The 16,813-nt window shown below is 32.2% G+C and overlaps 1 protein-coding gene across 3 annotated transcripts in view; it reads left to right on the top strand.

Annotated features, from left to right (window-relative positions):
- The window catches only part of LOC145249631 (uncharacterized), a 256,817-nt gene that overhangs the window by 209,410 nt on the left and 30,594 nt on the right, over positions 1-16,813 (top strand). The window contains exon 1 of one of the 3 annotated variants that reach the window (XM_080111379.1): positions 4,380-4,633. The exons of the other annotated variants lie outside the window; for them this stretch is intronic. Coding sequence (XP_079967505.1) covers positions 4,618-4,633 — 16 coding nt within the window. The 5' untranslated portion in view covers positions 4,380-4,617. Of the gene's footprint in view, positions 1-4,379; positions 4,634-16,813 lie in introns of those variants that run through there. 3 annotated transcript variants of the gene reach the window in all.

The following is a 16,813-nucleotide window of genomic DNA, read 5'->3' on the forward strand; positions in this document are numbered from 1 at the left end:
GCGAGTAGTACGAAATTTGAAATTGAGGCGTAGTCTCTTTTCCAGTGTTGAGTTGGGGCTGGCCAAACGTGCCCAACCCAACTCCATTTTTACATCATGGGGGGGGGCGCAGCTGATCATCGGTCCATTTGGTTCTCCGTCGTCTAGATTTATCTAACATAGGCGTTGAGACATGACTTCCATGCCCACCTCGGACACATTTTTATCAAGGAAGTTGTTCATGAATATCAGGAATAACAAAGGTCCAAGAATCAATTCCTGGGGCACACTCTTGTTTGGGTGTACGTATATTGGGGAAAACTTTTTTTCCTTTTGCCTAAGAAGGGTCTGGCTATATTAAGTAATCATCCAGTAATACCGTATGATTTACTTTTCATCGGAAGATCTTCACACCAGATCTTTCAAAGGTTTTGGATATATCAAGATCTATTACCCTAGCTTCTCTTGCCTTATTTCAATCTGAAATTACAAGTATTTTAAATGCTAAAAGTATTTGTTTTTCGTTATCTCTAACTTTTCCTTCTTTGAGAATTCTTCTTAGACTGGATTAATTTATATATAAGATAAAGTTTTCGTGAAAAATGCAGGTTTCATAAAATAGACATTACAAATTACGAATAAAGTTGAATTGTCAATATTTTAGAAAGCTACAGTTCTTTTGTGGTTACCATGTATTTGAAAAAACATAAGGAAATAAATTGTTTATCAATGATATATACTGCAATTAGTTTAATGGCAAAGAATAAAATCTTCAAAATAAATAATTAATAAGTAATTTTTAATAGAAAATGAGTTAAAGTCAATTTCCGCTGTGTTTATTTGCATTTATGTCAGCTGTTATTTGTGCTTTACAATAAATGCCCTGGAAAAGTCACATCTGATTAATGTTTACCAGTTGCTGAAACAATTTTGTAAAAGTCACACAGAAATTATATTGGTTACGATTGTTTGGTTAATACTTAATCTGATTGAAATCCTCACTGGAAGAAATAATATGAAACAGGATTATTGTATCCGTTAAACGAAAAAAAAAACATCACAATGTTTATATCTTTGTTGCGATTTGATTAAGAAAGTTTATGAAAAGAATGATTTAAAGTAAATGATTGATCGAGGAAAAAAGACAGTGAAATTGTTAAACTGGTATTCCTTCGAAGACGCTTTATAACAGTCCACAAAAAAATGGGTAAAGAAAATAAATAAAGTGTTGCAGTTGTATGACATGTTGGCAAAACGTGTAAGTTAAGTATTAGACATACTGAAAACTGGCTTACTTCCGGACATTAAAGAATATGTGGTCAATGTGGAAAGTGATGTATTCAGTGGAAATGAACAGTTTTGTAGGGCGTCTGTTAAAGAAACTAGTAAAACTGTTTGTATTATTCGCGGTTAACAGCCAGAAAGTCTGTATCGCATTGCTATGTGTGGTAAGCAGAGGTTTCTATGTTTTTGTCGAAGCGAATAAGGAGAGAAACCATATTTAATTGTAGTAAAATCATTCTGAAAGTGTTTGAAAATGCAATCTTTTAGAACAGTGAAAAAAATCTGAGCAGCTAATCAAAGTGCTGGAAGCCAAAAAATGAAAACGAAAGAGAGCATTCATTATTTATATACTGAATAAAATGATAAAATGAAATAATCACAAACGCGTGTAATAATTGAACGTTATGAAATATTTGGTAACGGTGTAAACTAGGATAGGAGGAGGACATAACAATGAGTGAAGAAGTATCCTGCTACTGCCTCTAAGTATAACTTGTTTGTGATGATGATTCTCCTCTGAATTATTGTAGTAATTTAGTTTATTGAAATAAATTGATTGATAATAATCGAAAAGCACGCATCAAGTATTGGCAAGTAGTGTGGTGATATTGAATGTATATGTGGCGTCCGTGTTTTTATTGCTATGATGTTTGTTTTCTAGAGGGACAATTGTGTTTACTTTATAAATATATATATAGAGATAAATAAAGTTAAAAAGGATAAAGTTTTTTTTTTAAGCTTGGTCTTTTTGGATCAGTTTTCGTAACTTTTTTTAATGTATACTAACTTTGGCAGAACACGTAAGTTCGCAATAATGTTTTCACGTAAAGTGTGTTTCTTTTTTCAAAATCCACCATACTATTGGATAGCGGGGGTTCTGTCTAATTTAAACATGTGTATCACGAGTGTATATAAAACAGGGATGTACAAACGATGGAGATCAAACAGCGTATATGTTATATAGTCGTCTATGTAATGTTTTTTGCGTGTGTGTGTGTGTGTGTGTGCGTGCGTGCGCGCGCATGTACATTTAAAACACATAATAAACAGATGTATCTATCTTTAACAACAGTTCAACAAACGAGACATATACTATTTTATTGACAAACATTTCCTTAACAATAAAGGGGCGGAACATCTTCTGTGGAATTATATCTTGTCAAATAGGGAAACATTACCTTCTTCATCTGGATCTTGGTTAACGAACCGGCCAAAACTGAAATGAACATCGATCTAAAGAAACGATCAAAAGGTTCCAGTTATATTTTCGGGCAGCTTTTATTCCAGATGTTTTCCTGTGGGAAGATTGCACGTGTCTTTAGATTCGACATTTTCCCCGACAGGGCCATTACATGCACTGTCTCCACTCTCTTCGTTCATCTCCCGTCTCTCGTCTCTCCATCTCTGTCTCGCTGTTTGTGTATATTCAAACTAATCCTTGCTATGACGTAATTCAACTCACATCTTTTAACGTGTGACTTTTGAATCACGTTTTTCCATCTGTTAGAAACCTATTTTGTTTATTCACCACATTCTTTCCTTGTTTGTTCTAAGTTAGCTTAAATATTATACTAATCATTCTTTCTTTCAAAACATTGTCTCTGCATACTTTTTCTACATAGCAGTTAACAGAATAATAATAATGTTCGTTATCTAACATGTTACTTTTGAATAATGATAGTCGATTTAGCAAGGCAACTCAATGTCGTCTTGCATAATCTAACAATACTGCACAAGTACCAAAAGCTTTTATCATTTAAATTGTCGTGCAGGATAGAAAAGTGTTCAATTGACAAACAATGTCATGTAACTTCTTGTTTACGTAAAAAAACGAACTAGTGAACTGAATGAAACTGAAACGAAATACGTCATTTACAAGACTTGTAAGCTTACTTGTTTGTGGGGGGGGGGAATAAGACGTGTTTATACTTTTCCGTTCTGAGATTTTAACTCAAAATGGTCCCTCATTTAATAATATTAAAAAACAACAAACATAAACCCATTTTTATCACCTATAAACCATTTTTTTTTATCATTGCAGTTTCTTTACACCGTCAACATTTCTTTGACCAACTTTTTAGTCATGAAAGTTCCCATCAAACGTGATTTTTACCCTGTAAGTGATGTATTCATTTCGTTTCAGCTTCATTTAGTTTGGTTCTTTACATAAACACGAGTTATGTAACCGTAACAGGCCCTCAGACACTGCCTGTCAATTTATTAATAACTTAGAAAGGTTTACGAAACCCGGCGTTGGCGAATACTTCAGCTAGTCGTTAATAATTTAGAATGCAGCCTCGATTTCGAAAAGCCGAACTTAAGTCGCAAGGTAAGAAGCGCGCACCTCACTGATAATCGTGTTCGGTGATTCTAATTATTCGCTGTAAGTGTCTTGCCTTTGTGTCATGATGTCTGGAGGAGGGGGGTATGTTGTTATCAGAAACTAAAATTGAAAATACTTATCTCTTCCCCCAAACGTGACGTACAAAATAAATAAAGAGTTTCAAATGTTATAACGATTTAAAGCAGCTTTTAATTGTTGAATATTGATCATTACAATACTAGTATTAGTAAAACCCTAAAAAAGAAAGCTTTTCTCTCGATAATTAAGTGTTGGGAAATAACTGTCACAGTGTGCACAAGAAAATACAGGGTGGGACAGAGCAACTTGCTTGTTTGTTTAATTGATATTTCAAATAAGCAAGTTGCTCTCTCTCACCCTGTACATTAAATCCATTCAAAGATTTTCTATGAAATAAATAAATAAATAAGAAGACATTATTACAGTAAGTAAAAACTAAATCCTTCATCCATGTCTTTTTAGTTTTGTTTTACTTTTTAGTTTGTTTTTGTTTTTATTTATTTATTTTTTATTTTTTTATTTTTCGACTATTTGAAACAGTCGAAAAAAAACTTGGATGAAGGACCTTAGTTTTTTGTTTGTTCGTTTTTGTTTTGTTTTTTTTGTTTTTGTGGGAAGGGGTTGCAGGAGGGAAAGGGGTAAAGCGTCAAAAAACGTTAACATTAACAACAGTAAGTTACTAGAGACTAGACTTCAACCAACCATTTCTTCTTCTTCTTCTTCTTCTTCTTCTTCTTCTTCTTCGGCTGCTGCTGTCCTAACCCCAACCCTAACTCTTGCTACTGTTGCTGCTGATGGTCGTGGTTGTCTGCGCGCTATTCACCAAAATGTGTTGGTCCTGAAAAAAGTGTGTGTATGAGGGGGGGGGGGGGGCTTTTGTAGCTCGTTAAGTCCCCCGGGCAGCACACACTGCCCCTTCGTCTTATGCTGCGACTTTATCATCAGACCCCTATTTTCAGTGTTCACTCACGAGGACCTTACCAAATAATACCATGCGGTACAACCCAGGTTTGTAATTTATTATGGCGAATTTTGTTTTCATTTTGGGCTCTATCAATGATAGACTGTCACTCTATCATTTTTTTTTTTTTTTTGCGGGACAGATATGCCCTGTTAGTGTTGCATTCTAGCCGTGAAAATAACTGTAATTTTGTATGAGTTGAGGTTTTCTGTTTTTCCTTTTTCAAACGAATGTTGTCTTTTTTAATCTGATAGAACTCTCTCTCTCTCTCTCTCTCTCTCTCTCTCTCTCTCTCTCTCTCTCTCTCTCTCTCTCTCTCAAGCTTAAGTTAATCATGTGTGTGTGTGTGTGCGCGCGCTCGCGCGCTTGGTTATTGGTTATGTTTCAAATACTGTTTAGATGCGTTATTTTTATTTTAAACACGTTGTTTATCCGGTGTTGCCCGAGTAGAGACATATTTCCGGGTGGTGGGAGGGCTTCTAGAAATGCTAAAGATTATTGTAGATAAGTTATTTCCCTCCACAAAGAGTGAAATTCTATTTTTTTAGGCGATTACGTGTGAATATCATGAAAAACTTGCGAAAAAACGAGATAAAGCATTTAGAGTGGGAGATCATTCGCATATAAATTTTGCGTAAAATAATCTCCCATTTTCGGGCCATTCTAGAATCAGTTGAACATTTGATTTTGAAGACTCGATAATCGCTTCAAAATAAGAAATAAAACAAAATGGTGACAGAAACCCATACAAAAAATGTTACTGTAACATCGCAGACATCGTTTCTTGTTCTCCGGCAGCGTTCAACATTACTCGTTTTTCGAACCGAATGAACATTTTACATTAAATGAAAACACTAAAAACTTATCCAGTTAGGTAGAAAAGTACCTTATCTTGCCTTTAATAACATTTATTTGTTATAGATATGCTTTTATTTTTTTATTTATTTTATATTTTTATTTTTTTATTTTGACAACTTTTTTTAACCTAGCAAAACAAATCTGTGGGAGGACGTTTTAGGCGATCGGTCGCACATGGTTTCATGATCTTTCCACTCATACTTAGGGTTAGTAGTAACAAAATTTAGCGAACGGCCCCAAAAATTAAAATAATCCGAAAACAGATTATCATTTTACATAAAATTTATATACGAAACTAATCACCCGCTGTAAATTCTAAAATATTTGATTTTTTTTTTTGGGGGGGGGGGGTCTATTTTTAATGATGTTTTTATGTTTTTTATTTATTTTGTATGATGTTTTTATGCGTAATTGCCTAAGTATAATCTTATTTTTGAGGTAAGTGAAACTTACTAATGCGAATTTGTTTTACTTTCTTTATCTTATCGTATGTTTGTTCAATACATGTTTGATTAGTAATAGAAGTGTTCGCATTGCCACCCAGACTTAGGGTTATTAATAAGTTTAAGGAAGGGCTAAACATTACTGTTGCCCATCATAAATTATTTTAAAGAAAATACAGTTGGAAGCTTAATCAAAAACATTTTATTTTGATGTATTTACTTATTTATGGTGTCTGCTGATATAATACCGATTTTGAGCAAAAGCAATGACTACTCAATTCAGAATAATTGGTATATACACCAACTTTAAATACTTTATGTACTATTATTTTTATTTATTTTTTTCTTTTAATGAAAATAGATCAGAAAGGAGTAAATTGTTTTTGACTGCATTCGCAACTGTATATTTCCTTTAAAAAACTATATTGGTGATAGCGGCAACATATTTTATGCTCGCGTCCGACCGCTACCAATCATAATTAAGGATTTATCTCACGTGACTCAAATTAACCAATTAAGCGCAACCATTTAAAATAAAGCGAATTATCTGTCTTCAAAAGTCGGTGTTTATTTTCACATCCCGTTTGAATATTGGCCGATTTTACAACATCTTTTTTCTTTTAGCTTTATTTTTATTTTGTTACTTTTCAAACGTTGATGAATTTTACCGTGGCTTTGGTATCATTTATAGAAATCACGATTTTACCCACATTAAAAACTGACTCTTTTTCGATTTGATTTTTTCGTTTCGATTTCTTTTTAATTTATTTTATTCATTTTTTTTTTACTTTTCAAAATAGAATTTACGTTAAAGTGTAGTATCTGTTCTGATGCTATACTTTCTTTTCTCTTTTGTTAAAAAAAAGTCCTTCTAGACTGCGGCAATTGTTATTTTTATCCGTAATGCCCCTTTTGGGGGAGATAGATTTTTCCCTCATTAACATTCTGCTCTTGTGGGGAGGCAACTACATAGGAACAACATAGGTGCAGAATAGTTAACAGTTGAGAAATCGTAAACAAAAACAACAGCAAATGTTTTTGATATGATTACTAGTTGGGCATGTTATTATTTGTTTGTTTGTTTGTTTGTTTGTTTGAATTGTATTGATATCTTTATAACAAAGAGCAACGTTAAATATTTGTTTCGGGGAGGTGTTTTGTTGTTTTTGTGATTATTAATTGAATAATTATTAGGAGAGTAATAATGCACCTACATTTCCTTCCCCTAAAAATATACAATGGATTGTTTGGGACAGTTAAATTTTACAGACAGTTAAAAGTCAATTTCATAATATAAATAAATGTTTGTTTATTTTAATTTATTTTCATAATCGATTCTAGATTCTGTTAGTGTTTTGATAAAATGAAAGCTTGACAACTAAAAATGTAAATGATTACTTTAGGGTCATAAATTCCATATTGACAGAAATTTTCGCGAAACCGGATGCAGAATCGCTACAATGTCAATGGAAGCATGAGTATTTTATTGCCAAATAAACTGTATTAAATTGAAAACTTCTGAACGTTATCTTTATGATCACTGTTTCTATTTTACTTCCGGATGCTCCTTCGTTTTTAATTGATTTTTTTTTTTTTTTTTTACGACGTACTTTTTTTTTTTTTGTAAGAAAATTATATTTTATGAGAAAGCGATACGTTATGTTTTGATCCACTGTTTTATAAATAAGGGGAATACTGTTCAATTCGAATTATTGAGAGGCCTTATAATGACTACAATTTCCTTCAACTCGCTAAAAATCGTTAAAAAATTTTCTTTATAAAAAATAAAACTACTTGATCATTTTATGTGATTTTTTGGAATATAATATTTTCGTTCCGTGACGGGTATGTAGATCATGAAGAGTTCTGCACTTGTGGTACTGTTATTTTGCATTTGTTGTTTTCATTTTTAATACTTTCTTCCAGGATAGGGGGAGACAATTCAAGACGATTCTAAACTTTTTTCAAAAGATTCCCCCCGAAACTTCCATTCCAATAATGTCTGTTAATTTTAAAAGTTTTCATGTGATTACAACTTTCATTCGTTTCAGAAGTTTCTTTTAATTCAACTAATGTTCAGATGATTAAAGTTTTATATTGGACACGCGAAAAATTGACATTTTCGGATAGGATCTTTTTGTATTGTCTCCCACCCCCACTGTTCAGAAAGAAGTTCTCCAAAAATGAAAAAAAAAAAAAATGTTCAAAAATACACAAGTACCGATTTTTCTGGGATTGTTTTTTTTTTTTTTTTTTTTTTTTTTGTTTTTTGTTTTTTGAATTCTAAATAAAATCCCAAAATTTTTATCAAGAAAAAAATTAAATTCTCATTAATCCAGTACTAACTGTAAATCAGGTTTCGCAGCAGCAAAAGTTTTATAAAGACCATTTATTTATTTATTTATTTATTTATTTATTTATTGCATAGTTTGTCATTGATCTGAGGAGATAACTCCATTTTACTACGAGATTTCTTCATTTTTCATATAAGAATTTAGAATGCTGAAACTAACACAGCACCATAAATGTTAACCTATATTTTAATGTAACAAAGTTTTTTAAAAACTGCACTTCTCCTTCAACTGTCGTTGCACTTTCCTTCCTTTTGTAATGTAAAAAAAGACTAACTTTTTTGTATTTGTTATATTTAAAAGAAAAGAAAAACAAGCAGTCGTAGCTTCCATTTCTTTTGTAATGTTTTCATTTTTTTTTTTTTTTAAGTTAGCATTTTTTAAGTATTCGCATATTTCTATTCTTATACTTCTAAAAAGTTCCGTTACTTTCAGCGTCTTAAATTCTTATATGAAAAAATAAAGAAATATCTTAGTAAAATGGAGTTATTGCTCTCAGATTAATGACGAATCATACAAAAGCGCCTCTTGATCCCAACTCGAAGGCAAGGAAAAGTTTTGTTGCTTAAATCTCTCTCTCTCTCTCTCTCTCTCTCTCTCTCTCTCTCTCATTTAATACCTACTAATACATCTCTTATTGTTAATAGCTACAATTTGTTATCTTAATTCACGCTCTCATAGATGTGCTGATTTTTCCAATATCTATGAAATTAGCACCATCAGGCGTATGTGTGTGTGTGTGTGTGTGTGTGTGTGTGTGTGTGTGTGCGTGCGCGTGCACGCACGCGCGTGTGTGCGTGTTGTTGCATGCGTTGACTGATCGTAACGGAATGGGTGAGTTTGAAGTTTCGGCTGACCCACCTTAAATCCGGCGTACTTCTAACCCTCCCTCCTCTAACTGGCAACATTCTTTTTTGTCCCCACATGCTTTAAGGTTTTCCCCCGGTGGTTGGTACGCACGGTACGGTCGTAGTAGTTGCGAGGGCTCAAAAGCAATAGAGAGAAAGAGTGAGCGGTTGGGGGGGGGGAGGAATTAATTCCTTTTCTTTTTCTTTTTTCATATATAAACTTGAACGTCCGTGAAACAAAAACATTCGAGTATTTTAAAGTTATTTGATTTCTCTCATTTACGGATTTCCTATTGTACGGATGTTTATTATTTACATTGAAATGGATTTATTTATAAGCAGCTTATTTTTACTTGAAATCATCTTTTAGTAAAAAAAAAAATAGCATAAAACTAAAAATCATAGAAAAAAGAAAAAGAAATGCTAAAATATTTTTCTTTGCCGACGAGTTATCGCAACTTTCTAACTCTACTCCTTAATAAAAATTCTTTTTTTTTTAATTTGGAGTTATCTCCCTTTTTGATTTATTCATCTTTATTTCATCTTTATTATTCATCTTTATTTTTTGTATCGCGTTTTGCGTAATGATTAAAATTGGGATTACTTACTATTTTGGATATTTTGTTATTTCATGAACTGAGACACACATGAGTAAGTAAAACAAAATACATTTCTCATTCAGAGCATACAATTGTCTCGGCCTATCACCAAGATATTTATAATGTTCATAATGTGCGTGTATTTCGTAAGGTCATCCTCAGTGCTCATGAAAATGGACATTAAAACGGCAGCTCTTCACATTCATTTTATCATTTGTATTGATATAGAAGTTTTTTCTTTCTTTTTTGCATCACGTGCCCTGCAATGCAGGGCCCCTGCATAGACTTAAATTGTATGCCATCGATATATTAGGTTAACAAGAAAGCTCTTGCGGTTTTTAACTATAAAATTCAGATAAACATATCTCGGCTCAAACAAAAATTCATTGATTGAAATAGGCACCATCAGAATCAACGCACTTTTGTTAACTCAAAACAAGTATATTTATGCCAGTAATCTAAAAATTTTGCGTTCTGGTACCGATGATGCCGCTGAAGGCGTTTTTGATATTGCTTAGGTTTTTGAAGCATTTCTCATGCAAAAAGTTGTCAATATGCTTGAAAAAGTCGTAGTTGGTAGCTTAGAGGTTTGGAGAGTATGGCGGATAAGGCAAAGTTTTGTAGCCCAATTCGTTCAACTTCTGCAGGGTTGGTTTAGCTGCGTATGGTCGGGCATTGTTGTGGGGGATAATTTACTATTTACTAATGCTGAGTATTGTTGTCGAAGTTTCCAATGTATTTCATCCATTTGTTGGCAGTACTTGTTTGCCGTAATTCTTTCGTCTGCATTCAAAAAAAAACATTTAAATGGATGAGACCGGTCGCAGCCTACCAAACAGTCAGCATGACCTTCTTTTGGTGCCACTCTGAGCGTTGCCGGTTGTTGTAAAGAACCCATTTTTGATTGCAAAGCACAACCTGGTCGGGAAAAGGGTCGTTTTTATTGTGTAAAAGAAGAGAAGATGACACTTCATAACGGCGTTTCCTTTGGTTGTCGTTCAATTCGTGAGGCACTCATTTATCAAATTTTTTGTCTTTTCAATCTCTCTCAAATGGTTAGAAATCGTCATATACGTTACGTCTAATTCAGAAGCAAGTTCTTGAATCGTTATCCATGGATTGGCTTCAACTAAGGCTCTTAATTGATCATTGTCAACATCCGAGAGCCAACGACTACATTCATCATCTTCAAAACTTTCGTCGCTGCAACAAAATTTCTTAAACCACAATTGTGCTATACGGTTAGTAGTGGTTCTTGGGCCATTGGGCCAAACGCTTTATTGATATCATGATCTGTTTCAGCCTAGCTTGAATTAAATAAAGAACATTTTGTGAATTTGCTTTTTTTCTATCTTGCTTTAACATTCTGAAAAGAAGACATAATTGTTTTAAAACGATCGTAATTTAAACGTTTAGATAGAGCGAAAAGCGCTCTTTAAAATAATAATAAATTTTCCTATTGTTTACAGGCAACTAAGTTTCGTCTCTTTCCTGTTATTAGCAAAGTTTTTAACGGGTTGATTTACGGCAAGCTTGTTCATTTTCTGGAAAATCTATGCTTCTTCAGTCATGCTCAATGTGGCTTTCGTGGGTTTCGTTCAACTGCTGATTTTTTAACTGTCGAGTTGTAGTAACCCCATTGCACTTTATTGTGTTAGTCTTTTTTCCAGGCTTAATCTATCTTTTTTCTTCTTATTTTTTTGGTCGTTATCTCACTATTTTTTTAATTTAAAATTCAAAACTATATAATTTGATAATACATTACATTTGTTTCCGACAGCAAACAGTAAATAAACATCATCATCTATTGAATATATATAGATGATGATGTTTATTACGACGTACGATCTATGATCTACATTAAATTAAAATGATGTATATTCTAATAGTATCACATGAGAATTAATTACTTTATAGTTTGTGTTTTTTATATTGTACTTTTATTAAGATATTAATCAATAATTCCTAGTTGTTGTCTATCGTTTACATTGTCTCTACACATATCCTCGAGTGGCCTCCTGGCTTTGATAAGTGGTGACCCCTTCGTATAAAAATGAAAGAAAGAAAAACACCGTAACTTATTCAGTTATAACATCTTCATGACTTGAAGTAATATTTTTTGTTGTTGTTTAATAAGTGTTTTTATTTAACTTGAAAATTCATGTCGATGAAACTATATAAGTTCTTATGAAGGGTACATGATAGGAGGATGCCGTGATTTTAGTGTACGGGTGTAAATAAATTTGTAGTAAAGAAAAAGAAACTTCTATAATAATACCAATGATAAAGTACATGTGGAAGCACTGATAATGGTCTTACTAAGAAAAGATAAATGCATCATACATTGTGAACGGTATCTTGGTGGTCGGCCAAAATAATTGTATGCTTTGAATGGAAAATTAATAAATGATTTATTTGTATGTACGCGCGCATGTGTGTGTGAGAGAGAGAAAGAGAGGGATAGAGCGAGAGAATTTGTAAGAGTTTGTTTCCTGCATTCAAGGTAGTTTCATATAATAAAATAACTAGTCTTATACTATTGGGCTATTGATTAAAGGTTTGTGCTATAAAAAAAAATTTTCTGTAGAAATATATTTTCTTAAAATATATATCAATCCTTATTTAAGAAGCTCAATGTAATTACAGAGCAATATAGAAAATAAATGACAAAAGGTTATATTCCAAAATTCATGATGTTGACCGTCTTATAATTTATTCCTTTAATTCAGTTGACTTATACAATTCTTGACAGTATCTGTTTCGTAGTGCAAAATCAATCACTTAATTATTATATCAATCAGTGAATCTATTATGCCCTTAACTCATCAAAAGAAATAGCAACAATAAATCCGTCAAAAGGAAATGAAGTGTGATTTGACATGATTAAATTCCGAAAATTGGAACAGAAGCTGCAAATACCTTTATATTTTTCCATTACGCCATATTGAATTTTTATAAAACAAAGTTATTAAACCCAAGTATTCGTACTAACAATTTTAATTAATTTATGAATCTTCTACCAAAATGTTATATATATATATATATATATATATATATATATATATAGAGAGAGAGAGAGAGAGAGAGAGAGAGATAGATAGATAGATAGATAGATAGATAGATAGATAGATAGATAGATATACATATACATATACATAAAAGCAAACTCAGCACTGTTTCTGTAGGAACAACAACGTCTTCATTAATGTCTTGCTTCTCTAATAATCAAGAAATATAAACAGCTGTCGATATTTTCACACAGTTTTGTCACTTCCCAGTCATGCCGCACATTCCCAACTGCATTCATTACACGAAACACTATTAACAACACAAACTCACATGTCGATTAAATAAAAATACTTTCACTCGGAAGACGCGCACTCGCTGACATCCGCTGTGCGTATTCTCAAATGTATATTTTAAAAGAATCTTATGCTCTTTTTTCTCGACCCCCACATACCAACCTTGTCAAACGCATATGTCCGTATGTTACATCAAACACGCAGAAATAGTTTCATATATGTAAACATAGATCTCTCTTCGTCTGAAAATAGTGTAAACATTAGCATATAATAATAAGCATAGGTGCTCTCATATAAACGTATACTTCCGGCAGAAATATACACAGGCATTTATCTTTAAAACAAAAACAAAAAGTTGTAGATTTTGTCGCCAAATGTTTTCATACGGTATTAAATGAATATTTCAACATTTTTTTCTTTTACAAAGAATTTACTAATGTATAATGTAATAGATGTATAATAATGTAATAGATGTATGAGATAGCGGATGCACTATCTCCAGCTCGAGCAAAATTAAAAAAATTTAAAAAATAGGGCACTATTAATATACAGATGAGATTTTAGTAAATATTTCATTTTCTTATCAGTTTATTCAAGCTGGGGCTGAGGCATCTACTAACATTCACCTACTCAGATATTCCAACCGAGAAATCTTTTTAAGATCCTGACCGTTCCAGTTATGTACTGCTAGTTTTTAAATAATAAGAAGCTAATAGGTGTATGCCAGGTTTGTTATTGACAAAATCATTTTCTTAGCATAATTTTGAAACTATTGAATATGACGCTTGTGCATGCACTTGTGTGTGTGATTTGTAAAATTGAAAAAATAAACATCGACTTATTTTGAATTGTTGACTAAAAACAATTATGTAATGAATAAATTTAATTCATTAAGACAAGAAAAGGGTCTGGGTAGAGTGTAAAGGGAAAAATGATAGTGGAAAACGTCACAGTTGTTGATTTAACTTGAGAATATGAGTAGGAATGGGAGGGGTAGTGGAAGATTAGCGGAAGGGCATAAAGTAGATGAAAACAATACAATACATATCAGAATGTTTAGATATCAGAAGAGTTGGGAAGGAGCAAAATAAGCAAAGTTTTTGAAAGGTGGGTAAACGGCAAGCTTGTTCATTGTTTGGAAAGTTTGGGCTTCTTTAGTGATGTTCAGTATGGTTGTTGTAGTTTTCGTCCAACTGCTGATCTTTGGGGGGGGCAAGATCACATTGTAGTATCTGTTCTGATGTTACATTTCGTCTTTTCTGTTTTCAGTCGGTGTAGGAGAAATCCTTCATGACTAAGACAATTTTTATTTTTGTTCCTATCCAGAATACCTCTTTTTGGGGAGTTGGATTCTCTCCACATTAAAATCCGACCTTGTGTCTAACTCTGTCCTCGTGGAGAGGCACGTAAATAGGAACTGAGCAAATCTGTCGGTCTATAGTAGGGCTATTGCACTTGACATCTCGAAGATATTTGACAGAGTGTAGAATCTTCTACACAAACTTTGGTATTGGTAGTAAGGTCCTTAATATTATTAGGTCTTTTCTTTCTGATTGAAATATTAATTAATATTATTAGGTCTTTTCTTTCTGATTGAAACATTAATTAATATTATTAGGTCTTTTCTTTCTGATTGAAACATTAATTAATATTATTAGGTCTTTTCTTTCTAATTGAAACATTAATTAATATTATTAGGTCTTTTCTTTCTGATTGAAATATTAATTAATATTATTAGGTCTTTTCTTTCTGATTGAAATGTTAATTAATATTATTAGGTCTTTTCTTTCTAATTGAAACATTAATTAATATTATTAGGTCTTTTCTTTCTGATTGAAACATTAATTAATATTATTAGGTTTTTTCTTTCTGATTGAAATGTTAATTAATATTATTAGGTCTTTTCTTTCTGATTGAAATATTAATTAATATTATTAGGTCTTTTCTTTCTGATTGAAACATTAATTAATATTATTAGGTCTTTTCTTTCTAATTGAAATATTAATTAATATTATTAGGTCTTTTCTTTCTCATTGAAATATTAATTAATATTATTAGGTCTTTTCTTTCTGATTGAAATATTAATTAATATTATTAGGTTTTTTCTTTCTCATTGAAATATTAATTAATATTATTAGGTCTTTTCTTTCTGATTGAAAATTGCAATTAACTCTGGATGATGTCTTTTCATTCTTTTTCTTTATCAATGTTAGTATTTCTCATGGCCAACATTGTTTCTTCAATGATTTAAAAAGTATTGTTTAGAAAATTAACATTTATGCTGATGATAAAACTCTATTCTGCTGTTGCTTCTTGCACATATTCCTCGAATCAGTTGAAATATGCAGCTAATCTAGACGTTGATCTGGGTTCTGTTATGGATTAGGGTACGAAATCGCTTGTTAAGACTCAGCTTAAGCATATCCATCTTCTTATTGAGGTTCTCATGAATGCTCTTGAGGAAAAATCGACTCTTGAAACTTCTTGGTCTTTCTTTCTCATCAAATCTTTCTTGGGGTTCATGTATTAGATTCACTGCTCTTTCTGTTTCTCATAAAATCTGTTAAAATACTTTTTCATACCTGAGACTTTTCTATATCTTTACAACTCTACTATCAGACAATGTATGAAGTTTTATTGTTATATTTACGCTGGTGAATATCTGTCCCATTTGAGGGTTCCTGATGTTGTATGGCATTGAACCTGAAATCAAACCAACAGTATCACTCTGTGCGTGTGTATGTGTATGCATATATATATATATATATATATATATATATATATATATATATATATATATAAAGGGGCTCTCTGACAGACTATGGTTACTCACGAAGGGTGCCTGCGTGTGAAAGTTTTATTGGCAGGAGGTGCACAATCTCTTGAATCGATATTGTTAAATACCAGTGACAAGTGAAGTGTGTGTACAAGACGACTAGAAACAAATGCCGAGATAAGCGGAGAGCACATACAGCGCCTAGAATTCCCAAATGGTCACCCATCTGGTATTAACCAGGCTCGCCATTGCTTAACTTCAGTAATCTGATGAGAACCGGTGTGTCAACGCAATTATACCATATATATATATATATATATATATATATATATATATATATATATATATATATATATATATATATATATATCCTGTTTATTAGTTATTTATATATATACGTATTCCAGGTTGAAAATATTTAAAAGATAATAATTATTGAATTCCAACGGGGGTCGTTGGTAGTGCTCATTCAAAGAGAGCAAATTTATAATTTTTTATTTTCTTTATGTAAATACAGTCATATCTTGCTACGATGTGCAGACCGTGTCGATCATTATTGATCTCAGCAGGCAAGAAAAAATTGAAAAATAAAAAAAACAGTTGAAAAACTTTTAGAATTTTAGATGGGGGGAAACATACACGTGTAACGTGTAGCATGGTTTAAAGATTTTATGATAAGAAGTCGAAAGCATAATTTGGATGTTTTCTGTTAAGAAAACGAGTGAGGGTTCACAAAAATATTTGTTGGTGGAGATGATGCATAGAGATTAGAGGAAGTGAGAGAAAGAGTGTGAGAGAGGAAAGTTTTAGAAGGAGGGGGTTCGTGTAGCCAGTTAGAGAGAAGAAGAAAGAAAATAGAAAAGAGAAGAGCTACAAATGAATATAAATGAGAGGGGTATGGGAAAGTCGGAAAACAATATTTCAGACAACTTGAATTAGGGAGATGGTGGAGGTGGGATCCATTTATCAATTAAGAGCAGTTTACTGAATATGGGTCTGAGTCGATCTGTCTGTCACCAATTCGGGTAACTGGGAACTCGTTCAATTTTT

This window comes from Euprymna scolopes, chromosome 28, assembly GCF_053919585.1.
Source record: "Euprymna scolopes isolate OS-2025 chromosome 28, ASM5391958v1, whole genome shotgun sequence".
In the NCBI taxonomy this organism is placed as follows: Eukaryota; Metazoa; Mollusca; class Cephalopoda; order Sepiida; family Sepiolidae; genus Euprymna; species Euprymna scolopes.